General features: G+C 37.4%; 1 protein-coding gene across 4 annotated transcripts in view; it reads left to right on the top strand.

Annotated features, from left to right (window-relative positions):
* Positions 1-27,231, top strand: part of SDCCAG8 (SHH signaling and ciliogenesis regulator SDCCAG8) — a 245,311-nt gene that overhangs the window by 148,346 nt on the left and 69,734 nt on the right. For 3 of the 4 annotated variants that reach the window (XM_054501145.2, XM_054501156.2, XM_054501192.2), the window contains exons 14-16: positions 11,189-11,316; positions 13,455-13,563; positions 21,868-21,999. In XM_054501145.2, the coding sequence (XP_054357120.1) occupies positions 11,189-11,316; positions 13,455-13,563; positions 21,868-21,999 (369 nt within the window). The remainder of the gene's footprint in view (positions 1-11,188; positions 11,317-13,454; positions 13,564-21,867; positions 22,000-27,231) is intronic. The other variant, XM_063667996.1, reaches the window with a different exon arrangement.

The following is a 27,231-nucleotide window of genomic DNA, read 5'->3' as shown; positions in this document are numbered from 1 at the left end:
TCTCAATCAAACTCTAAAAATGGACTACAGTGGTCTTGTTGCCAAGTCAAGGTTACTAGTCCATAGAATACAGCTGTAATTTCTGTATACATGCACATTGGATGTTTGACCAAAGGCACACCATCTCAGCAATAATGAAAATTCTACTATATTACAGAAGTTCCCCACTTACTCAAACTTAGACTTCTTTTCTTTTTTTTTTTTTTTTTACGTTTTGAGACGGAGTCTTACTCTGTCGCCCAGGCTGGAGTGCAGTGGCACGATCTTGGCTCACCACAACCTCCACCTCCCGGATTGAAGCAATTCTCCTGTCTCAGCCTCTTGAGTAACTGGGATTACAGGCACGCACACCATGCCCGGCTAATTTTTGTATTTTTAGTAGAGACGGGGTTTCACCATGTTGGCCAGGCTGGTCTGGAACTCCTGATCTCAGGTGATCTGCCCGCCTCGGCCTCCCAAAGTGTTGGGATTACAGGCGTGAGCCACCGCGCCTGTCCCAAGCTTAGACTTCTGGCTAGTTTGAAATATGGCTGTAAATTGAGGTATAAATTAAAACGCACTTTTAAGAAGCAAGTAACTATAACAAAGCCCTTGCACTTTTCTGTGCAGCATCTGTGGAACTATCCTAACACACTTTTAGGTGTTAAAAAGCAAAAAGGAAAAAAATTAAAAACAAAATAAAAAAACATGGCAGCAAATCACAGCAAACCAACCAATAAAAAATTATAAGAAGACCAGTATGCTTTTGGTTCTTTAGAATAACATCTGAGACCTTTCTTGCAATAAATATTGAATGCCTTCTGTTTCTAGCCACTCTATTAAGCACTTAAAGATCTGGCAATGAGCAACGATCTGTAGGCACTTACTAGCAGAAGGAATAGCAATAGTAAGTATGCCTACCTTGTTTTAAATTATGAACCTTAATTATTAAGGAGAGCTTATTGTATCTGGTATAGTTTGCTTAAGAAAGCAGAGACATAATTAACACATTTTAGACATATTTCTACTGCAAATGGTGAGAATTCTGTGGATCTAATACCTGGAAAATTCTCGTATGTGGAACATATTCTCAACATTCTAGATAAATGATGCATTACTCTGTCATACTTACGAGATAAAATATAATAAAAAATATATAAATTATAATTCTTACTATTATACATATTTCTGAATAAATTTTATAGCCACAAGGGAACCAACATGTTCCCCATTTAATACTATGTCCTAGAAATTAATTCCTAAAGCATTTTAATAATAGAATAGAAACTTTTCAATTAATTATGCTACAATTTGATAATAATGCATTTCCATTGACGTGTTATAGAAACGCCACTAGAATGCATATTGATCCTACTGATACCTGATTTGAAGTTACTCATCAGAGGGATTAGTTACTGGGAATTTGTAGATCAAGTGATATTTTTCAAAGAAGAAAGCCAAGAATGCATAAAAGTCATTAGTTTATACAGACAAATTGAAATGGAAACTATGAATTTTTGAAAATATGAAGATACAAAGGCAAAATCACGATCGAATTTATTTTAGGTAATAGCATATTTGGCCTTATTATTTAGGGTGATGAATTGGGCACAGGATGTTGTACAATAGGATACGGTAGTGCTTTACTATCTCACAGGATCTTTGCCCCATGCAATCACTTAATGCATCGGGCACCCTGAGCTATTGAAAACATTTGAAGACTGAAAATTAATGAAGTGTGCATTATCAAATGCGCTGAGGCTGTTCAGTCTCAGTATCTACCTATGGTATCTACCGTATCTAAAGAAACCATTACAGAAATTGCTCTTACTATTGCTGTAGTAATAAGTGCTTTCCCTGATTCTAATGTTGTCCCTTCCCCATCTGTTCCCCACACTGCAGCCAGAGTGATCTTTCTAAAGCACGAGTGTGATCACAACACTCCACTGCTTAAAACCCTACATTGGCTCCCTATTTCCCTCAGGACGAGGGCCTTAAAAATAGCTTCATGTTCTGGCTCCTGCCTACATCTCCAAGTCTCATCTTTCTTCAATAATCTCCCCTCCACCAACTGTGCACTGCTGCCCCACAACATATATCTTCCAGCATCCAGTCATGCCAAAACTGTTTGCCGTGTTCTCAGGGCACCTGGTTATCTCTCCACCCTGTGTCTTTGCACAAACTGTCCACTTCACTTGTAATAATCTTCTTTATATTCTTTGTATGGCAGATTACTACTCATATTTTAAGCTTATGATTTTTTTTAAGCTTCCTGAAATCCTTCCTCCCTGTCCCCAACTACTCCCCAATTCCTATCCTTTCCACCTGTATAATGGCAGGAATTTAGCCCTACTTTAATATTTACTATACCATGGGTTGTTTTTTTCCCCAAAACTCATTTATTTTGTTCACTAGACCATAGACTCTTTGAGGCCATGGTCTACATCTTGCACACTGATGCGTCCCCATACTTTTGTGCTTGGCACAAAGTAGTTGCTTAAGTATTTGTTGAATGGATGCGCAATCCACTGTTTGATTAAACAAACCCATCATGTGAGGCAGTGCCATGGAATGGAAAGAACACTGGACTTGGAGTGAGAAGACAGATTTGGATTCCAGCTTTGCTACTTACTAGCTGCATGGCTTTGAGAAAAATCTCTTAATTCCCGAGTTTGAGACACTTTATCTATCAAACAGGAATATGTGTTCCATCTCTCTGCCCCACAGAGATGTTATGAAGAATAGAGAGGTCGGTGCATTTGAATGTGCCTTTTAAAATAGAAAGTACAGACATGCAAAGGGTGATGCGATAGTAACTGGAGTTGATAGTAAGAGTCTGCGGTTTTGCTTAGTTATGTTTACAGCACTTGGAATTGTGTGTTCTTGTACATTTTGTATTTTAAAACCTTTATGGGAGTGCAGTGCTCCTTACACAAATACAAAGGGAAGAAGAGCCAGCAGTTGAGGCTCCTCAGTTTTAGTGCTGAAATAATAAACAGTGACAGGTCAACAGTAAAAAAAAAAAAAAAAAAAAAAGTAAATGGGAATTGTGCATATGTAATAGAAACAGGCAATAGCTAGTCTACTATACTGTCTTTTGCCTTGAAGGTAAGTTTTCAAATTATTTTGGAGATACTGTAAGAATATTTTTGGAGGGAAAATTATTTTTAGAGATGTTTCTGTTAAATATTTCCTTTCTTTTGTGTATATTCCCTTGAAAGAAGTTGACCTCCTTTCTGTTTCTGCTTTCTTCCCTAGAAGTGACTCATTCTCTGATCTGATAACTCATCTTTCAACATTGTGCTTGAAGTTCTGACATACTTTGCAGTGAAGAAAATAGAAGTAATTTACTCCAGGAAATATGCCATTAAGTCTTTTGCATACTTAAGGAAGTAGAGATTCCTTAATCTCATTCCTGTGTTTTCCTTTCTGCTTCTTCTCAGTAGTTCTACATTTGCTCAAATAAGAGAATATAGCCCCTGTTAGCTGTAAATAAGCATAGAATTTTGGGTTCTTCTCAAACGTGGAAGACATCATGCTGTCTACCAATTTTATTATTGTTTTTGTTTTGTTTTATTTTCAATAATAATAATAAATTCTTGCAAAAATAGAGATTATCTTATCACATTCTCTGACTGTAGTCAGTAGACAGGATGATACTTAGACCTGTGAGGATACTTAGTACTTTCCGTCTTTTAGTAGCTGATCATTCATTCATTCGTTTATTCATTCATCAAATGTTCATTGACCACACAACTGTATACCAGGCACTATTCCAGATTTTCGGGATAAATTAGTGAGCAAAACAAAGGTTCCTATTCTCCATGGATTTACGTTCCAGACTGATGCACATGTCTTATCTTTTCTAGAGTCTGTGCCCACTTGAGGCAGGAGATGTGTTTGTGGTACCTTTCAGTGTTTTTGCAAAGGTGAATATATGTCTTCGAGAAGGACACAACTAATTGATGGTGTCATTGTAGGAGAAAATAATCCAATAGCTTAGGGGACAACAGGGAAAAAAGAAGGAGAACTAGCTTGGGATTTGGCTGTCAAGATGGATAATATGGCTATTAAATGGCACACTCCCATGTAGATAATTGAAATAGACACTTGTTATCCTTTCAACCTTCTCTCATTTCTCTACATCCCTGATAAAAGAAGAGATTGAAGCACAGTGATTCACTGTGGACTTTGGAGTCAGATAGCCCTGGATTTCCTGGCTATAACCTTTAATAACTAAAGAACTTGGACATACTGTATAACCTCTCTAGGCCCCCATTTTCTTATCTATAAAGTGAAGATACTAAGAGAACCTACTTTATATGGTTGGTATGAGGATTAAATAAAAGAATGCATGTAAAGACCTTAGCTTATGTGTAAACATTAGTAATTAGTAGCTTCTTAAAATGATTAGTCCTTTAAGGTTGGATTTTCTTTTTGTTCTGCTTGAATGAAGAACCCCAGGATTAAAGGAAGAAAGTTATTAGTCTGTAGTCACACAGGTGATAAGGTGGTAGATGCCATACTCTGACCCTCTAGCTCTGTGAGTTTGGCTGTACTCTGTTGCCTCTCAAGGTGTCATCTTCCCAGAGCACAAAGAGAATAAACTCAAAAAGTACCTATACATTTGTTTAAAAAACAAGGCAAAACAAAACAAAACTGTAAGCAAATATTTAAATCTAGTTACTAGTAGATTTGCTTTCCATAGATTATTAATTTTGAAACTACTTTCTGTGTATTCCAAGTTTGAACAAACAAGTATGTCGAGAATAATAGAAACCAAGTTTCTTACTATTGAGGAAAAAATTACAATTATGGAAGAAAGGGAGACAAGGTTCTATGTATGTTGTTGGGTTGTAATTGGAAAGACCAGTATGAATGTGTATGCATATATTTATATAGGATACAGACAAATATTTATATTTATATTCACATTTATACACTTAAATGTATATTCATATCCAGACTTAGTCCACCAAGGTGACCTAGAAGCAATGATTTTGCAGTAGCAATGAGCACCACCTAGTGACAGATCCTGGTTTCTAAATACCATTCTCCATTAAAGGCACAAAAACAGCTGCTTGGTCAAATGCTGATTCCAAGACTGGTACAAGGACATTACAAGATGAGCCTGCGACATTTTGTGGAAATAGAAAGCCACATGAACAATACAGACATGTCACATAGGAACCACCTTGAAAGGGTTCCCCCTGGCCAAATCCAGGATAAATTGAGCATAAAAATAATAATCATAATGGATTATAACCCACTGAATAAGATATGAATCCATGACTCCATGCTGATATTAATGAATTAATAAATGAGAGAGAAGGGAAAGCTCTTTCTTATAATACAATGTTAACTAAAAAATAGAGAAAGAATGATGGAGTAAAAAAGTCATTTTTGGATGTAAAACTATTAGGTGAGAGCTCGATGAAGAATAGGATGTTTGCATAGTCTTGGCATCTCCCAACAAATTACCTCTTACTTACTAGGTTGGAGCAAAAGTATTGTGATTTTTGCCATTAAAAGTACTTTTGCGCCAACCTGATACAGCGAGGAAAAGAGTAACTTTACAGTAGAGAGGCCTGGGAGAGCTCAGCTAACTGCTGTTTTGCTGAGTCTGACTTGTACCAGCTCGTGAGAGCCAATTATGTGTATTTCTTCCCAACTTGGTATTCAGTGATGTCACTTTGGTAGCTTAAAATAGAGCATGGTGGAAGTGTCTACACTGAAAATTGGTGAATACTACCAAAGAGGGATTTCCTGTCCCCTGGAGGCCTGTCGTTAAAATCGTCTGGCACCCCAATGATGTTAATCAAGCTATCAAAGCTAATAGCACCAATATTGGGACAAATGTACATTTTCTGTCTAAACTCACATCAGTACCCAGCACCTCCCTGCCCCTTCTATCTGTATTCCTTAATGATTTTCAGCCAGTAAGCATGTTATAAATTCTCACAAGTTTTTTCATACCAATATGCTACTATCACAAAGCTCACAAAATTTTATCTTAGAAGGGAAACACCTTTTAGCCAAAAGAGTTGTATGTCTTACATTGGAACTTCAGACATCAGTAAAAATGTGAGTAGGAACATGGAAGGTGGGATTGGTGCCTCAACCCCACAACTACCAGGTCCTTGTTCCCAGACTTGAGCCTTTCATTTTTTCTGTCCCAGGCTCATTGTTGAGCTAAATTTAACATCATTAGAAAATGCACTTTAAAAAATCTGTTTAACAAATCATTTTTGCTCTGTGACATGAACATTTTTTAAATTGCAAGATTTAAAATAATAAATGATATGAAAAAGTTGAGTATCAAAAATATAAGCTTAATGCTTCAGTCCCGTTTCTAAAAAATGGGATGGTAAATATCATTGTGACCATTTTTAGAAAATGCAATCAACCAGAACTATAATTGGTAAAAAGGAATGACTATGCTTCCATGTATATGTAGTCTGTGTTTGAGGCCTAGCCAGTACTTGTTCACTCCTTTAATTCTGAATTTTTATGAAGAAAACATTGACATGGCCTACATATGCCTGGATTACAGGCGATGTGAATAACTTGGAGGATAAAGGTGGATGTTCCTATTCTAGACCATTTGCTCCTCTTTTAATTAATTAATTAATTTATTTATTTTTATTTTTTGAGACAGGGTCTCACTCTGTCACCCAGGCTGGAGTGCAGTGGTGCAGTTACAGCTCACTGTAGCCTCGACCTCCCTGGGCTCAAGTGATCCTTCTGTATCAGCTCCTTGAGTAGCTGCACTACAGGCACACACCACCGCATTTGACTAACTTTTGTATATTTTTTTGTAGAGATGGATTGTACCAGGTTGCCCAGGCCGGTCTCGAACTCCTGGGCTCAAGTGATCCACCTGCCTTGGCTTCCCAAAGTGCTGGGATTACAGGTGTGAGCCACTGATTTGCTCCTTTTAAAAATCAGCTTTATTGGGGTAAATTTAAATATAATAAAATATCACCAATTTCTAACTGTGCAGGTAGATATGGTTTGACAAATATATAGAATTGTGGAAAGATCATAGTCATAACATAGAAGAACATTTATATCAACCCAAAACATGTCCTTGTGCCCTTTTGCTCCCTGGTACCCCTCTCCTACTTCCAAATCCTGGCAACATAGATCTACTTTCTGTCCCGTAGTGTTTACTTGTCTTGAATGGCCTGTGAATGACATCATAATACATGTCTTTGGTGTCTGGCTTTTTAAACTACGTGTACTGCTTTTGAGATTCAGCCAAGTGCTGTATGTAGCATTGTTCCTTTTTATTTCTACTCTTCCTAGCCATGGTTAGACTATACCACAGTTTATCCATTGAACAGTTGATGCACATTTAAGTTGTTTCCTGTTTTGAGCAATTGTGAATAAATCTTTCAGCCCCATAACTACCAAGAAATTCTTTTTTACTCAGTGTTTTGAGTGGGAATTAAAGCAAACCAATTGGAGAGACTAGCTTGACCATCCTTCACCAGGCTTTCACACCCAGCTGGATTTGACTCTCATTTTGTTATGCTTTGGTAAATTTTCCCCTTGTACCTTTCTTATGAAGTATTTTACCATCTACTTTGTGTTTGGCCATTTTGAACTCCCTGCTAGGGGCAAGGAGCATGTCTTATTTATCTTTATTTGACCCAGTGCCTAGCAGAGTGCCTTTCACATAAGAGAGTTCTGATAAATATTTAATGCATTGATTTACATTCTTCTCTAGTTGCTCCTTGAATGCCTACGTGCTTTTTATAATTTTTTCAATCCATTATTGTATTACCTCTAGAGCAGTGTGTCTGATCTTTTGGCTTGCCTGGGCCACACTGGAAGAAGAACTGTGGGCCACACATAAAAGACATTAACATTCATGATAGCTGATGAGCTAAAAAGGAAAAAACAAAAAGGCCCGTGCATAAATCTCATAATGTTTTAAGGAAGTTTATGAATTTGTGTTGGGCCACATTCAAAACCATCCAGGCTGCAAGCTGAGTAAGCTGTCCAACTGGTGGCCCAGGACAGCTTTGAATGCAGCCCGATACAAACCGGTAAACTTTCTTAAAACATTATGAGATTTTTTGTGTGTGATTTTCTTTTCTTTTCTTTTCCTTTTTTTCCCCCAGCTCATCAGCAGTCGTTAGTGTTAGTTTTAGTATATTTTATGTGTGGCCCAAGACGATTCTCCCAGTGTGACCCAGGGAAGCCAAAAGATTGCATACCCCTGCTCTAGAGTATTATAGGGTTCCCTAAATAAAAACATTTTAATCCTACCTCTGCCTTTAAATCATTAACTATGCACCCTATAAGCAGACTTCAAATTCTTTGTGACCCTTGGGGATTTTTTAGTAGGTTTTTTTTTTTTTTCCAACTGTAAAGTGAGAGGGTTTGATGAAACACATTTGAGGTTCCCTTTTAGTTCTAACATTCTGGGAATTTATAAAAAGCCTACCAAGTCAGAACCTGCAAGAGAGGAGAGAAGGCAACATAGGAAAGTGGAAGGGGAAAGGAGGTTGGAAAGCAAGACTATGTCATGTTCCTAGGCAATGAAACGTAATGTGTAGTTTCCCAAATAAAGGGAAATTTGGGGAAGGATTCAAGAAATATCAGTTGACGTGTAACTCAACATTTGTTGGTAGAAGTCTTTTAAATTGTTTTATTTTATAAAAAGGACTTCAATTATGACAGTAGTTCTTTTCTATAGTCAATTTATTTTTTATTTTTATTTATTTATTTTGAGACAGAATCTCACTCTATCACCCAGGCTGGAGTTCAGTGGCACAATCCCGGCTCACTGCATCCTCCACCTTTCAGGTTCAAGTGATTCTGCTGCCTCAGCTTGCTGAGTAGCTGGGATTACAGGCATGCACCACCATGCCCAGCTAATTTTTGTATTTTTAGTAGAGATAGGGTTTTGCCTTGTTGGCCAGGCTGATCTCTAACTCCTGGCATTAAGTGATCTGCCCGCTTCAGCCTCCCAAAGTGCTGGGATTGCAGATGTGAGCCACCGTGCCTGGCCTGTAGTCAATTTAGAATATCGGTAGTTAGGCAGCTTATTCTAAAAATTGATGGTGAGATTGACAATCACTTTACACTGGGGAACCTTAAGTGCCAATTTGTGATGGGTAGTTTCAGTTGTGACTGTTATCTTGGTATAATTATTAATGGTGCCTCTTTCACTCTCAGATGGGTATTGGTGTTGGAGAATGCATTTATGTCAGCCAATTGTTAGGGGTTGCAGAGCCCCAGGTTTCTATCTCTGTCTCCTGTCCCAGCAGGGGGTCTGACTTGGGGATGGTTAGAGTCCACAGGGCTTTTTTTTTTTTTTAGCTGACTCCTTTAGCAGCACGGTCTCCAGCTGGCAGAGCCATTAGAACCATTCTCTTCCAAGCACCTTTTTCTAACATGTCTGAAAAGTTTTTGCCTCCTCTTGTAAGACTTAAGCAGATTCTCCAGCTACACATAAAGATAGCAGCCTTCCTTTCCCCTATGACAAGAGTATAACAACATCCAATCATGAAATATTCACTGCCCACTTCCTGTGTGCCAAGCACTGAGCTGGGCTGAGGGTATAGAGAGACAAAGACGACAAAGGAAGCAGACATGTAAAACAATAACTAAAGTGTGATCAATACTATCTTTGTACGAGGTACACAACATATATTGAGGTCATTGAGGGAAGAATAGTTAATTCAGGAGAGAGGAAGGAGAGGGGAAGAATTTTGAGCTAGGTCTGAAGGGGGCAGTCGTATGTATACATCTTACAGGGGGATTGAGTGGGCAGGTGGCGGGGCTTTCCAGGAAGAGGAAGAGACATGTGCAGTGATCCATGGCCAGAAAAGACATGGTGTGACTGGGGAGGCAAAGAGTAGCCTAGTCTGACTATCCATTTGTTGTATATACTAGTTTGGAACTGAGTGCGACGCAAGACCTTGGACCACATCCCGGGGGGAGGTGTTGTTATTAGAAGTACCAGACAGGACCTTATTTCACATTTAGCATGGACCCCCAATGATTCCATTTGAGTGAGGTGTGGGTGTATTTTCATTCCAGAATTTTACACTACAGCATTACCACATGCATTGACCAATTTTAATACAGGCTTTCCTTATGTTGCTTTATAATTAGAAGCCAGTGAATTGAAGTTCCACAGCGGTACATAGACTAGTAGTGATAGCTTTATGGAATTGTTTATTTTTAGTTTGGCAAAGGCTAAGCAGTAAATATCTCAATTAGTAAACTAAAGCAGCATGGATGAGACATGCCCACAAGGAGATCAGGAGTTAGAAATAACTAAGTCAGTTAATTGAAGGAAACCCGCATACCACTTACCCATATTTAGAGTTTGAAGAACTATCCTAATGTGTGTGTGTGTGTGTGTGCACACATGTACATGCACACACACACACTGTCAGTATCCACAGTGCTGCCAGCATTGAGGTCCTTTGCATTCCCCAGGTTCTAATTGTTTAGGAAGTTTCTCTCTTTGGAGCCACCGTGCTTGGTTATTGACCCAGTGGGATAGGTCAGTGTCCTATCACAGTACGATGGGATGTTGTCTGACTACAGAAGCTTTTCATCCTGCAACTTCTTTCAACGTGACCCAAGAGGGATTTTATGATGAAGGGCTGGGGGAAGTTATTCATATTCATATTTGTGTTTATATTCCCATTATATGGCCTGATGTGTGAAGATATTTAGTGAAAACATGTGGCACTGCAGAATCAGTTACTTGCCTCTAGATAGAGGCTCCTGCATTATATTTAAGATTCCATTTTAAGTTTAGAATGAAAACAGAAGTGGTCTACAAAGCTTAATTTTAAGAATTTAAGTTTTGTTCCTAGAGTTCCAGTATCTCGGAAACATTGACCACCCAGAAGATGAAACATTCATTGGTAGTGTAAAACATTAAGAATGTTAGAGAAAAAAGGTTTGTGTTTTAAAGTTACAAAACACCATTATTTAGTTGTTATGATGTTTTGACACTGCACACTTTAGTCCATTTGGATTCATGGCACGTATTTAACATTGTGTGGAAGGTTGTTTGGATCTTCCCCCTAAAGTGGGAGAGGGTCAGTAGAAAGGTCCTTGTCTTTTTATGCTTAACAATTTACTATGTATCAGCTCTCTCTGGTCTATAGGGGACATGATGGGGGTTTGTGCATTTGCAGATTAAATTTCTGTATGTCTCCTCTCTGTTTTGCAGACAGGAAAAAGATAGCATTCAGCAGAGCTTTAGCAAGGAAGCAAAGGCCCAAGCCCTTCAGGCCCAGCAAAGAGAGCAGGAGCTGACACAGAAGATACAGCAAATGGAGGCCCAGCATGACAAAACTGGTAGGTGGTAGGGAAAGATTAGAGCCTGGGCACTCGCTCACAAGCCAGGCCCACGCCTTACTGTGAAATGACATCAGGAACACCTGTAACCTTTGGCTGGCCGAAGGGAGCAGATGCTAACTACACCGGAGATTCCGAATTACATATTAGTTAGCGTTTAAAAGAGAAAATGGAAAGTATTGCCCACTGTCTGTTGATTTCAGAGTGCTGCTCTCACATCTGTTGCACCATCTGGATTATGAGTTTATTTACCTGTGTTCAAGAAACGTAAAGCTGAGAGAGACCACAACAAAGTAGAAAAACAAAGGGCTTGTTTTTGGCTGGGTTTTCAGGCACACATGTTATATAAAGAAAATAGCATCAGAAGCTCTGCGGGAAATGCTCTGAGCTTACAGTTAGAGTCTCCTGAATAGCATTGAACAGTTCCCACAGTACACACATTATAGCTACTCTAAAAGCCTAATGAGTTTGCTTCAGCATCCAAACTGGAGAAAAGCTTTAGCCATTAATCGGTTCTTAATTCACTGTCGCAGCTGGATGTAATTCAGTGGCTCCAAATTGATATGTTCCTTTATTTAATCTTTGCAGCTTCGAACATTTTTAGCATTTGTATGATTTCCCCACCTCCCCCAACCCAATCTAGAGTGATGTTTAATCCTTTGCATTCTTCAAGTTCTCACAACTGCTGTTAAAATTCACTAATACAAGGCATTGACCACAGCTGGCAGCTTGGCTAAAAATTGCCATCTTTCATCACATTGGCACTATTCTGCAGACTGAGTTGGCCAGTAACTCTTTACCTTTAATTTGAAAGTAAAATGCACTTTGAAAATAGACAGTTTGATTTGTTCAGTCAGAGCATTATGTAGTTTCTTTCACTTTTGAGTTGTGTGTTCACAGACAGTGTTAGTCAAAACAAGACAGTGTCAGTCATTATAATTCCACACCACATACTCCACACTGATTGTACTATTAAAACAAAAGTTTAATTGATCCTGTCTCTTCCAGAAAAATGTTGCTTAATTTTAGTGCCTTGATTTATTTTGATTTGTATGCTATATGCTTTTTGCCAATCATTGGCTAAAATTGAAAAGAAATAAAGGCCTCTTAAAACTTATGCTTAGAGGTAATTTTCATATGATTTAATGTATTAATATATTGTATTTGATGACACAGTAAAAAATTATTTCTTATCCTATGGGTGAAAAATTGCTAACAGGCAAGTCATTAAATAATCTATTTACTTATGAAGAGGCAAATGTCATATTGACTCACATAATTCCCTCTAGCACTTTCAGTAGAGATTTTCTTCCAACAGCATTTGGCCAGAAGAAACGAAAATTCACCAGGTTTAGTAGATGTTTTTCCTCTAAAAACAAAAAGAGGAAATTGTAGGATAAATTATTGTTTTTGCCCCCACTGCTAGCATGATCCTAGTGATCAGAGTCTTGGGCAGAATCTAAGCATTAGATTAGAGTGTATTTAACTGTTAAAACCACCTTAAGAACATTTCCTTTTGTCTTGTACACACATACACAAAATCACACTGTTTTCAATTTCTTTGACCACATCTCCATTGAAGCTCATGCTGTTGACAATGAAATTAAAATTGTGAAGAAAATACACATTTTTACCTTCATAATTAGAGAAGTGTATGCAAGACTGGGGGTGGTGGTGGTAGTAAACCATGTGTGCAAATATGAAACAAAGCATGGATTACAGTGTAGAAGAGAATTCCTCGATGATTTTAGTTTTGAGTTATCTGGTTGTGATAATTTTTGACACTCTGTTTATAGTAAAATTGTCAAAATAAAAATATAATATCTTGCATATTGCAAAGATATAAGCATCTATTCTTCCACTTGAGGTATTTGACACTTTATTAACATGTTAAAATGTTACACCAAGCTGGTATGATGAAAAATGTTTCTAGTGTATAATTATGTTGAAAATAAATGACTCCCAAGATTGAGTGTCTTTCCAGATGATAAGTCCTTTGACTTAGGACATTGAAGGTGATCTAGTGGCTTATTGGAAATGTGTAGGGGTCTAAGCACTTTACCACTCTGTGTATGGAAGCACTGCAGAGTGACAACCATAAACATCTTATGTTGGTGGGGGTTTATTGTTATTTCTAGAAAATGAGCAGTATTTGTTGCTGACCTCCCAGAATACATTTTTGACAAAGTTAAAGGAAGAATGCTGTACATTAGCCAAGAAACTGGAACAAATCTCTCAAAAAACCAGGTAGGTGATGTTATAGAATACTTTCAAGAGCACTGTTTGTGTGATTACTCTAATTTTTCCTTAAAAAACAGCATTTGCACTGTTTTATAGTTTAATGTCAAAATTAGGTATCTGCTGATGTTTTCTTTGAAAATATTTTCTACATATGGACATTTTCTTAATTGTCCATACGCTTTTATGTTTTTTCATGATTATGTGTATGTACTATTATTTGACGTTTTAATGTTTAGAATTGAAAACTGAAGTTTCAGGAAAGAAGGATCAATATGGTAATAACATAAAGATGCAGATAAATCAAGCAGTTATAAAATCTTACATTGGTATGGTTAACACATTTTAATCTATTGTTACAATTCACCATGAACACAAAAGCTGACTTTAGGTTAAATGATAACAGATGAAATGTGTATATATAAAAATGAAAGTAGATGGTACTTTGAAATAAATAAACCAAAACTATTCTTCCCTTCTCCTAAAATTGTTATATTTTAATAGAACAGCCATCATTCATTTTATAGGCATACTACTCTTTTATAAATCCATTGATTGGAATCTTAATGACTTTTTTCTGTACACTTTCTAGTCAGATTATCTCAATGAATAAATTATTTCATATTCTAAACTGCAAGAAGCCCGACTCCCCATCTCAGCTCCGACAGTAACTGAATAATCTTGGACAAATGTATTTGACCTACTTGGACTATGGTTTCTTCTTTTGTAAATGAAAGACATTGGACAGAATCGCTTTAAATTGAACTATGGAAGGCAATATTCACATAACTGATAAGATGTCAAATACTACTTTATATGATAACTTAATGAAAAAAATGCCTGTGTGTCTTCTCTTCTGCATTTTTCTGAAACTCACATAGATCTATTGAGAGCAGGAAATATGGCTCAGCAAACAAACTACTGACCTAGATGTTTCATTCGGAAAGGATTTCTGGGAGGATCAGGGCATATCTGATCACTCTGAGCTCCATCTTGGAGTCCTGCATCAACAAGCTGTCTTAGCTGATAGAACCCCCATCCCTGAATCTTTTGGGGAATCAGAGGGCTCGTGCATCCAACTCTCCCTGCTCACAGGAAGGCAGAGGCTCCTGTAACCACCAAGAATGAACTCTGACATGCGCACCTTCCTAGCATATACTAAGATTGTATTTCGGTAGGGGAAAACCTAGGTGCCAAAATACCAGATAGTTCAAGGAAATTTGACCAAGAAAACCAAATGATTTTGTCATGAAAGAGACCCATAAAATATCAACAGTAGCTATTCTTAACCAGAAATACTTGATTTGCACCACATAGATCCAAAAGTAATTTGTTAGAAGCAAACAAACAAGATTGTGTCATTTAGGGATAAAATGATATTAATCTGGGTTTTATATAAATGTGTTAGGTCTAAAATTGGTTTGTGAATGATTACTGATCTTGCTCTCCAAGGAGACCTAATTAGGGAAATTTATTATATAAAAGAGACAAAAAGGTGCTTGGTATATGTTATTTAATTCTCACCACAACTTGAGGCAGGAATTATTATCTTCCAGATAAGGAAACCAAAACTGTTTAAATAACTGGTGAGTGGGAGAGCTAGGGTTCTAACATAGGTATTTCTGGTTCCAAAGTATATGTTCTTTCTTATGGTAATTACAGTATTTTGGGAAGGAAAAATTAACCTTTAAATTTCCGTGGAGAAGTAAGCGTCCTTGGCATGTAACGGTTAACTTACTCTGTGCCCCTAGGCCCTCTTTTTCCTCCCCTAGATCTGTCATCTTTGCCTGTACTGGTCTAACTCAGCACCTCTATTGCTCCTCCTGCTTCTCATTCCTCCAGCTTCTGAACACTACTTTGTAAACTGGATGTATTCTTTTGTATCTGACATAGATGGCACTTAATGAATAAATGATGAATGAATGAAACAAATAGGTGTGGTGCTATTCGCACCTCCTGATCTGACTTCTGATGCCAGTCTGTTCCATTGTTGATGGCTGGCAGTGTGCAGTAAAGAACACGTGGCAATTCAGAGGAACTAGGTTTGAATCTCACTCTCCCACTTGGAGCTTTGTAACCTTGGGTACCTGGCCTCATCTCCCCAAGCCTCAGCTTCTCCTTCTGTAAAAACATTTCTAAAGCCACACTGAAGGATTGTTATGGGAATTAGAATTGTGTATATAGATACACATACATACACGTATCAAGTGCCTAGCACAGTGCCTGACACATAGTAATACACAGTAGCTGCTATTATTTTCACTGGTGGCATTTTTAAGGGTCTTGACTGGTAATTTGGGTATCATTTTACATAGCCATTGTCTTTGCCAGGGAAAGTCTGACTGTCATTTTCTGACGGACATAAGTCTATGCCACAATGAAAGCCTTTTTAAAACAGCCAGATCAGGAAAATGTAGATCTAGTTGTATTTTGTAACTCTGATGAATTAAAGCAGGCACCTACTGTAACTTTACAATTTGACTCAACCAAGGCCTGGCAAGTAGTAAACACTTGATAAATTGTTACTTACTATTTTTAAAACTCTCAAGCGCCCCTAAAACTTACGAAAAGTGCATTTTGTGCGCCTCACAAGAAAGTAGTGAATAGGACAAATTGTGATTTTAGGGTTGTTCTTAATTTCTTTAAGTTCCAGTTTCATTTCTCCCTGGCTTCTTACTATGACATTTTCAATAACTCATTCATGTTAAGTTTTACATTCCATTTTGATGTTACCTTCTGCTTTGAATCCACCTATAAAACTTGAAGGGCTTAAACTGCTTCTTTTAAAATACAAATTATTAATGTAGTAAACCCTGAAGAAGCCCTCCAGGAGTGTGCCTCTGCATACCCCATGCCAAACTATTGGGATAAATAATTTTCCCTGTGCTTTGAGGTAAGGAAAATCTTGGAGTTTCTAAAGTTTTGTCATTGTGGAAACTCAGTCTCCAAATTTATACTTATGCAATTCATATGGTAATTTTGGTCCAGCTTTTCCTCAGAGTATTACAGTAAAATTCTTCTTGAAAGTAAGTGTATTTATTTTGTATTGAGCAATAATTAAGACATATTTTTCCCTCTTCTGTTACTAGCAACATTACTCTAAGAGTCTTGTTTTTCAAAATACCAACTAAACAAATAGATTCCTACCATTTAAAACAAGATTTTAAACTCACAGATCTAGTCATTTGACTGAAGCCCATGCAGAATGACGGGAAAGCTGACAGCGTGGGCTCGGCGTGCACGTACACCCTTACTCTCTGCCCCAGCTTCATGCTAGGCTGCTCTGTTGCTCTGTGAAAATGTTTTGAAATGGTACCTCTGTGTGTGTGTCTGTTGTATGTGTTTTCTCCCCAAGTAGACCGTAAGTCGCATTATGGCAGTGACGACTGCTTCTGTTTTCTGGAAGCCTCCATAATGATTAGCACAGTAGTTTGCGCACTGTGTGTACTCCACACTGCACGTAGTGGTGTCTGTAACCCCGGGGTTTGTGAATGGCACGTCCCATTTTAAAACTTAAAATGAACTGCCGATTCTGTGCATTTTATATAGCTTGTTTTTCACCATCAGGCAAGACAATCAATTCCATTTTGCTTTTAATTGGCACCAGGCAGACATTCTGGCTGATTTTAGTTGAAGCTCACATAAACTTTCGCTATCCTTCCTTCTGTATTCCCCAGTACTCTGAGAGCTTATTACAGTTATGGGGTTGTTTTTTGAGGGAGGTAAACGGAGCTATTTAAATATCTTTGGTACAACTGTGATTTTTCTTTATCAAAGTGAAGGAAGTGTTCTCTCTCCCCACGCGCTTAGATGAATCAGCAGTAAAACGTTGCAGTGCGGTTTGCAGTGCTATCTAACACCTGGCCTGGGAGAGCTTGGAAGGATTGGGTGCTGGCAAGGAGTGAGCCTCTGCCAGCCACAGAGTGGAGAGAAGTGTGTGCTAGGTTTTAGTTTCCACCTCTTGCACATTGAAAAGAACAGGATAGAGCATAGAACCAGGGTCTATGTGGTTTTGCTTCTTTCTTTTCTGTCATTGTCACTTTCTGGGTTGTGAGGCTTGTGGACTGATGTCTAACACTGCCTATTGTGTATTTGTGATTTGAGTTTTGTAATTAAGAGGAACAATGGGAGTCCATGGGGTCTCGTTATATATAATGGTTGGTTTAATTTGTTTCACTTCTATCTTGTTAATTGTAAATTGATCATTAAGATTTGAATTCTAATCTGTCACCAGGGTTGTGAGTATTGAGGCTAGAGCAATGATCCTGGTTTTAATCACTGATGATGAGAAACAAATTTTATAATTTTGGTACATATTGCAGTTCATATATTTTAACACTATACTTTATGGTGTTATAAATATTGTTAAATGACTTTTAGTGTAGTTTTACTGTGTGGACTATAATGTATAAATTATATTACTGTTTTGGCAACAGTAGGTATCCAACTGTGTGAGTTTAATTGAGGTGAAGAACACACACCCGGTTGAACTGTTTTTTTCCTTTGCATGTTTAGATGATGTTAGGTTGGGATACTATAAAAATTATATTTTCTACAAGAGGAGACTGATGTTGGCCTCTGCTAATTGTTACCAAAAGTCAAACTAGAACCTAAAAGAATAAAAAATTAAGATATTGTATTTCCCTTTGAAAGCAATTATCATTTTAATCCGAATTATAGTAGTAAAATATATTTCATGCAAATGCAATTATACAACATAACTGGTATATAAAAATACAGGGGAAAGTTCATGCTTCTGTAAAGCCAGAAATTGCCTAAATTTTCTATGAAAATGGATTAGAGTCAATTATCCTTTTATATGACACAGGATAATCATGCCAGAAATGTATCTCTGAACTAACAGAAAACTTGTAAGTTTACTCTTTGAGCTTTGCAAACTACTAGTTCTAGGAACATATCATGAGCTCCGGACAGAAAAAGGATGATGTGCAGGCATATATGTCAAATTTTTATTGAAAAATGGAAGTTGGTAGGCAAATTACAATTACAAATAAAGAAAAAAACAAAAATATGCGAAGCAGAAGAAAGGATTGTTGCAATACACACTTGATAGTGATATGTACTTTATAAATAACATTTATATTTTTGGGATTATGTAAGACATCCTCAATGCAGGGAATTTGGAAAATACAAAGAAGAATTAAGGAAAATTTCCTGTGCCACTACCATCCAGAGATAACTGTTCTTACCTCTCATATATTTCCCTTCAGTCATGTTTCATGTGTATGTCTGTGTACATTTATAGTGTGATTGAGATTATACCATATATACAGTTTTGTGTCTGCTTTTTCATTTGATATCTAATGAACATTTTTCTATATCAGTAAATACTCTGAAAACAAAACTTTATTAAATGATTTGCGTGTATGGGAATTATTAGGCTTTTAAGATGCTTCCAATTTTTAACCACTTTTTAATAATAATACAACAAAAACTTTGTACCTAAATCTAAATTTTTGATTGTTTCCTTAATTGCTGGTCTAAGACGATGAATCCTTTTAAGGGTATTAATGTGTTTTACCTTGCTTAAGTACTACACTAACTTCGAATCACTGTATATGTAGCCATATTAGTAAATAACATTACAAAGAAGTGAGATTTTTTTTAAAAAGAATGAGAGGCAATATTGCACAGTGGGTGGAACCACCCCTTTAGAGGTGGACTAAGTGGTATCTGGGCTTGGCTACTTGGATGACCTTAGGCAAATTATTCAACTTCATGTTTACTTCACAGAGAAAAGAAAAGAAACCCTTACAATTACCTTATAGGATTAATTGAGATCATGAATGTAAAGGATGGATTTCACTGTTTGTTATACGGTGGCGTGCAGTAAATATTTGGTGGTAGTATCTGGTTTTGTTGTGCTATTTTTTGAATAATAGTGAAATTGAATATGTTATGAATGTTATTGATCATTTGTGTTTCTTCTGTAGATATTTTCAATATTTCTTATACTTTTTAATTGGAATTTTGATGGAGAGTGCAGTTAGTGTTTCATTAAATGATGCTTTTAATGTTTATTTGTCTTATTTTTGTAAATAATTTCCTGTTGTTTACATTGATTTTAATTAATAAGCTTTATTTTTTAGAGCAGTTTTAGGTTCACAGCAAAACTGGACAGAAAGTACAGAACTCCCATATATTCCCTGTTCCTTCCACACAGAACCTCCCCCACCAGTGGCATCTACATTTTGTTTTATTATGATTTTTTTCAAAATCAGAATGAATTTATTTAAAAAAAAATAAAATACATGTCTATTTAAAAAATTTAGAAAGTATGGAAAAGGATGAATAAAGAACAGAGAAAACATTCCTGATCCTACCATCCAGCAATAACCAATATTAATAGTTGGTATGCATGTCAAAATATTTTTCTAAATTATAAAATGAAATCACATTATACATGCTGACTTTTAATGTTTTCTCTTTTTTACCAATATTTCACAGTTTTAGATCAATAAATATCACTTATAAATAGCCACATTATCAGAATAATAAGTAACATAACCAAGCTCCTGTTGATAGATTTCTTGGTTAAGTTTCCAGATTATGGGTTGCAAAGAAAGGTTGTTTCTAGAAACAATGCTACAATGAATACTCTCACACAAACCTATGATATATTTTAAACATGTGATTTTTTTATGCATAAAAGTTTTGTATTTTTATATTGTAAAATCTATTTTTTTCTTTGTGATTTTTCTTTTTAAAAATGCCTTTTGCTTGGAAAGTGCCTGAGAAAAGATCAATGTTCTGCATTTTTTCTAATCTGGTTTAAGGATTTTTTTTCTTCTTTTGAATTTTATTTTAGTGCATGGTATGATAGGAGATACTAATCTTGGAAGGGATACCAGATCAAAAATTTATTATAACTGCCTCTAAATTCTTTTGTATTGTATGTGATTCTGAAAGGAGAAACCTAAGTCATTATTAACTCCTTTTGTACTATTTCAAATATAGGTGGATGCTTATTAGGAGAAGCAAATGTAGAATGAGCACTTGATCTGAACTTGAAAATGAGATAATCCATGCTCTCATACAGAATCTGGTAGGAAAGACAAGGCACAGAGCACAATTTAAAAGAATAAATTATAAGCTAATGTATGCATAAAGGCTAGAGGTAGCTTCAAAAAACGTGCTGACATATTGAGACCTGCAAGGTATTAATCAGGGCGAGCCTCCTTTGGGATGACATTTGAACCAAGATGAAAACAAAATGAAGAATGAGGTGAACTAAAAGAAAGAGTTTTTGTTCCATACACTTGAGCAGCCTGGTCCTTGGGATGAACAATTTGTAAAGTAAGATTTCCCTTAGCAAATCCAAATCCTTTCCTGACCAGGAAGAAAAGGCTATCTTGCCTACTAGAAGAATCCTTTCTTTAAAGGGAATTAATTTTATGTCAGGAGTCTTCGGAAAACAAACCAATCATTAACGTGAAAACGACTCATAACATAACAAGAGTTTTATACTTTCCATTCTAACTGATGAGGCATTAGTGGGTGAGGAGATGGTGGCAGTAGGCAGTAATTTAGAGTTTACTTAATACAGGGAAAGGAATATAACTTTTCTTGGATAAACATCTTTCTGATCTTCAAATTTTGAGACTTGGATTGTCATCTAAGACACGAAAAATAGGATATTGCCATTTTGCTCAGGGGAGGTCAATCTTTTTTCTATTAAGCTCTTCAGTGGATTGGATGAAGCCCGCCTGCATTGACGGCAATCTGCTTTTCTCAAAGTCTACTAATTTAAATGTTAATATCATCTAAAAAACACCCTCACAGAAATGTCCAGAATAATGTCTGGCCAAATGTCTGGGCACCATGGCCCAACGAAGTTGACACATAAAATTAACCGGTAAAGAACTATTTTCATTTTAACCGTGTGCCATTAAACTGGTTATGTTAATTAAAAGAAACTCTGTTATAGAAATTAGGCCTAGGGTTTCTTCTTTGACAGCATAGTGTTTGGCCTATAACAAGCACTCAGTAAGTATTTGTTAAATGAACAATAGTCTTTTGAAAAAGAGATTTGATCATTATCATTTTTGTCTTGTTCCTTAGGGAAGCCATTTCTATTAGAATAAGTTGTTATTCCTTTTTCTGTCTAACACGTGAGTCTCTACAATGTATCTTGCCATTTCTGAAATATTTTCTTTTGCAAAGGATATAGTTTTCATTATACTATTATGTTAAAGTATGCAGTTTAAGATAATGTTAAGGTTATATAATAACAATATGCCCTAGTAATAAGAACCTTTAACATCTATTATTTTTGTGTTTTCACTTCTCTAGATCTGAAATAGCTCAACTCAGTCAAGAAAAAAGGTATACATATGATAAATTGGGAAAGCTACAGAGAAGAAATGAAGAATTGGAGGAACAGTGTGTCCAGCATGGGAGAGTACATGAGACAATGAAGCAAAGGTAATCAAGGTTTCATGTCAACTCTTGTGTCACGTATTGAATGTGTTTGGTTTACACACAGGAGGGGAATTGCTGTGGAATAAGTAGAATTCATCATCATTATGCTACTTGTGACATGCTCAAAATCTAATACTTTTATTTTATGTGTTTATGCTTCCTTAATTTAGGTTGTTCTTATTATACACAAAGAGGAGAGTACATCCTCTTTTTGTTATTCTCTGAAGACACAGAATTAGGTTTAACATGGAAGAATGAAGGAAAGCCATTTTCCTTTAACGTGTAAGTTGGTAATATTGTAATATGGAGGAATTTCAAATTATCTCTCCTAGAAACTAGGTTTTATATGCTTTTTGTAAGGTAAAGCACATAGTAGGTCTAAAGAGGTTAAACATCTTATCAGAGGTTGCACTAATAGCATTGCTAGAGTCAGAACTTGACTACAAACAAAACCTTCACTTCTTTCTGGTGGCATTACTTTGAGCAAGTCACTGAAGTTCTCTGAGTGACTGTTTCTTCACCTATATATTGGCACTAATCATATCTACTTTGCATTTTGATAGAAAGATCAAATATAATATAGCAAAGCACATGGCTCATAAAGGCCACCCACTCAATGTCATCAATGATTATTATTCTCTTTTTCTAGATGAAGAAATTTGGCTCAGAGAGGCTAATAGGTTTGCTCAAAGTGACAGATGGAATAAGTGGTAGAGTTCAGACTTGAATCTTGATCTTTTGACTCCAAAATCCTTTTCTTTTTGTGCAGTAATGGGGATTTTTTTTTTTTTTTTGGCAATAAACACAGCCTCTTACTATTTTTTATCCATGTGCCATTTCTCATTTCTGTGTGATAATGGATTCCCTGGGCAGAAAATAATCTCAGTGTTTCACAGCAGACAGTGAATGGGTTTCTGTAGACTTGGACTTCACATGACAACTGTGTGCACAATGATAGCAGCCACCCTTCCAGTGGACACGGTTCACGTGGCCTCCAGCTCTGCATCCCCACACCATTTCCCAGCCATCCATGCCTTCTCTGTTTCAAAAACAGTTCTTGATATAATTGAAGGAAATGAAAATATTTATAGACTCCTTGTATTTTTTTAAATGTAAAGTAAACATATTAGCCTGGCGGGGGGAGGTATTTTTACGTTGATTAGTTGCTTTATTGAATGAAGACAGGCAGTCAGATGATGGCACTGCTTGTCAGTTATCAAAATACCAAAATATGGATATATTTGCAAAGTAATAATTATTCACTCACTATTAAAATGTTTACTGAAGCCCAGGCACTTCTGTAGGCCAGGGGTCTGCAAACGTTTTCTGTGAAGGGCCAGAGAGTGAATATTTCGGACTTTGCAGGCCACACGTGGTCTCTGTGGCATAGTCTTCCTTGTTTTGTGTTTTTTACAACCCTTTGAAAAAGTAAAGACCATTCTTAGCTAGAGGACCAACAAAACGAGCCAGAGGATTTGGCCATTGGGCCAGCCTTTGCCCCAGTCCTGTGCACCTGGGGCATCTTTCCATTTATTTTCTTACATTTGTGTATTGCTTTAGAGTTCCCAGAATGCTCTCACACATATTACCTTATGTATCTTGAAGCAACCTTGAAAGTAGCTGCATTTATCATCTCCATTTCCAGATGGAGAACTAAGCCTAAGAAAGACAAACGTGCTGAATGAAGGTCAGGTGGCAAATTCATGATTCGTTCATTCAGCATTGATTGATTGATTGATTGATTGCTGCTATGTGTCACATTTTCTACCACATGCTGGAATAAAATAGCAAAGTAGATATAGTTCCCACTCTAATGGAGCATACATCCTTATAGGGAAGATGGATATTAGCAAAAGAATTTCATAACTGTCTAATTAATTATAGTTGACCCTTAACACAGATTTGAACTGTCTGGGCCCATTTATACAGAGATTCTTTTCAATAAATTTATTGGAAAATTTTTTGGAGATTTGCAACAATTTGAAAAAGCCTGCAGACAAACCATGTAGCCTAGAAAGAATGAAAAGAAGTTTTAAATTTAGGTATGTCATGAATACATAAAATATCTGTAGATACTGGTTTTTATCATTTACTACCATAAAATATATGCAAATCTATTATAAAAAGTTAAAATTTATCAAAACTTACACACACAAGCACAGATCATACATGGTACCATTTGCAATTGAGAGAAATGTAAAATGTGAAGATGCAGTATTAAATCATAACTGCATGAAATTAACTGTAGTACACACTGTACTACTGTGATAATTTTGTAACCACCTCCTGTTGCTATTGCGAGGAGCTCAAGTATTGTAAGTATCCACTGAAAACACTGTGTGTACTAAATTGTCTGCATGTGAACAGTTTCTCTCTCCAGTAAATTGCTTATTGCAATAACAAGTGATCTGTTGCAGCTCTTGTGTATTTTTCATCATGTTTAGTGCAATACATAAACCTTGAATAACACTGTGGGACCCATACGAAGTGCCACTAGTGATGTTGGAAGTACTTTCAAGAAGCAGAGAAAAGTCATGACATTACAAGCTAAAGTTGCATTGCTGGATATGTAGCTTAGATTGAAGTTTGCAGCTGCAGCTGCCTGTCATTTCAGATGATTCATCTTGTAAACAGACATTATAAACTTACGGCATCAATATATAACAGTACAGTACTGTAAAGGTATTTTCTCTTATGATTTTCTGAATATTTTCTCTAGCTTACTTTATTGTAAGAATATAGTGTATAACACATATAACATACAAATATGTGTTAATCAACCATTTATGTTATCAATATAAGGCTTCTGGTCAACAGTAGGCTATTGGTAGTTGAATTTGAGAGGAGTCAAAAGTTACGCATGGATTTTTTACTGTACGGGGGTTGATGCTCCTAACCCCCATGTTGCTCAAGGGCCAACTGTACAATAATGACCAGTTCTATGAAGGAGAAATATATTTTGTGGTACAAGTACATTTAATAAGGGAACTTGTTTTTTAAAAAATTATTTTTAAGAGAATATCTCTGTCGCCCAGGCTGAAGTGTAACCTTGAACTCCTGGGCTCAAGTGATCCTCCCTCCTCAGCCTTCCAAGTAGGTAGGGCTACAGGTACATACCACCATGCTCTGCTAATTTTTTTTTTTTTTTTTTTTTTTTTGAGACAGAGTCTCACACTCTGTCGCCCAGGGTGAAGTGCAGTGGCGCGATCTCGGCTCACTGCAACCTCCACCTCCTGGGTTCAAACAATTCTCCTGCCTCAGCCTCCCGAGTAGCTGGGATTACAGGGGACTGCCACCACGCCCAACTAGTTTTTGTATTTTTTAGTAGAGACAGGGTTTCCCCATGTTGGCCAGGCTGGTCTCAAACTCCTGACCTCAGGTGATCCGCCTACCTCGGCCTCCTCTGGGATTACAGGCATGAGCCACCGTGCCTGGCCTAATTTTAAAAACTTTTTGTAGGTACTAGATCTTGCTATGTTGTCCGGTCTGGTCTTGAATTCCTCGCCTCAAACCATCCTCCCGCCTCGGCCTTCCAAATCTCTGTGATTACAAGTGTTAGCCACTGTCCCCAGCAGGGCACTTAACATTGATTAAGAAAAGCTTCAATGAGAACATGACATTTGAATCGGTAAGCAGTGGGATTAGATCAGGAATTGGCGAACTATCTGGCCCTCTCTTAAAAAATTTTACTGACTCCTGTTCTAGAGAAAGAAAATCTATAAAATGGAAGTTCCTGAGATAAGAAAGCATAGTACTCGAGGAAGAGCAAGAACTGTGTGTCCAACATAAAGGAAAAAAGAAAGTGTGGCATACAATGAGGTCGGAGAGGTAGGCAAAGGCTGGACCTAAAGGCAGGGTCTTTATGTTTTTATTTTTATTTTATTTTATTTATTTATTTTTTGAGACGGAGTCTCGCTCTGTCGCCCAGGCTGGGGTGCAGTGGCGTGATCTCGGCTCACTGCAAGCTCCGCCTCCCGGGTTCACGCCATTCTCCTGCCTCAGCCTCCTGAGTAGCTGGGACTGCAGGCGCCCGCCACCACGCCCGGCTACTTTTTTGAGACGGGGTTTCACCGTGTTGGCCAGCGTGGTCTGGATCTTCTGACCTCGTGATCCGGATCTTCTGACCTCGTGATCCACCCGCCTCGGCCTCCCAAAGTGCTGGGATTACAGGCGTGAGCTACCGCACCCGGCTGGTCTTTATGTTTTTATCACGGACCTTTTATTTTATCTTGTTACTAATGGGAAGAAATCAAAAGAGTTTTTTAAAAACAGAGGAGATGTGATCAGATTTGCATTTAAAAATTGTATTCTAGCTCCACAATAGATAACAGATTGGAACAGAGCCATCATGTTTACTCAAGACCAGTTATGGGCCGGGCGTGGTGGCTCACGCCTGTAATCCCAGCCCTTTGAGAGGCCGAGGTGTGTGGATCACGAGGTCAGGAGTTCGAGACCAGCCTGGCCAACATGGTGAAACCCCGTCTCTACCAAAAATACAAAAAATAGCTGTGCGTGGCGGCGAGCGCCTGTAATCCCAGCTACTCGAGAGGGTGAGGCAGGAGAATCACTTGAACCCGGAAGGCGGAGGTTGCAGTGAGCCAAGATGGCGCCACTGCACTCAAGCCTGGGTGATAGAGTGAGACTTTGTCTAAAAAATCAAACAAACAGAAAAACAATTAGGGAGCTTTTGGACTTAGTCAAGCAATGATGATGCTTGGACAGGAATGCTAATATTGGTGACAGAAGTAAACACTGGCGAAATGTATAGGAAGTAGAACCAGCAGGAGTTACTTGATTAGCAGTGCTGGGTGGAGATGAGGAGCATATCAAGGATGACACCCATATTTCTGACCTGAGCAATGGGTGCCTAGTGCTGCTACTTACTGAGAACTAGGGAACACTCTAAAGAAGCTGATTTGCGGTTGAGATGGCCTGGGTTTGGGATGAGATCAAGCGTTACGTTTTGGCCTTGAATGTGATGTTCAAATGATTGTAAAGATCATTCAAGTTGTAAAAATGAAGAAAGTTAAATTTTCAACTGGTGGTTTGGAACCCCTGGTGTCCACAAAGGCAGTCCAGGGAATTCACGTTAAAGATGGCAGTGCCATTTTTTTTTTTTTCTGTTTTTATTTTAAATAGTATCAATTCACCTATTTCTCCCTAGAAAATAGAGCTGTGTGAAAATCCCCCAGTGTATACAGAGTGGACAAGCCCCAGAGCCAGTGGAGCACTGCT

Source organism: Pongo pygmaeus, chromosome 1 (assembly GCF_028885625.2).
Source record: "Pongo pygmaeus isolate AG05252 chromosome 1, NHGRI_mPonPyg2-v2.0_pri, whole genome shotgun sequence".
In the NCBI taxonomy this organism is placed as follows: domain Eukaryota; kingdom Metazoa; phylum Chordata; class Mammalia; order Primates; family Hominidae; genus Pongo; species Pongo pygmaeus.
Note: the sequence above shows the minus strand (reverse complement) of the source record. Positions and strands in the feature narration are given on the sequence as shown.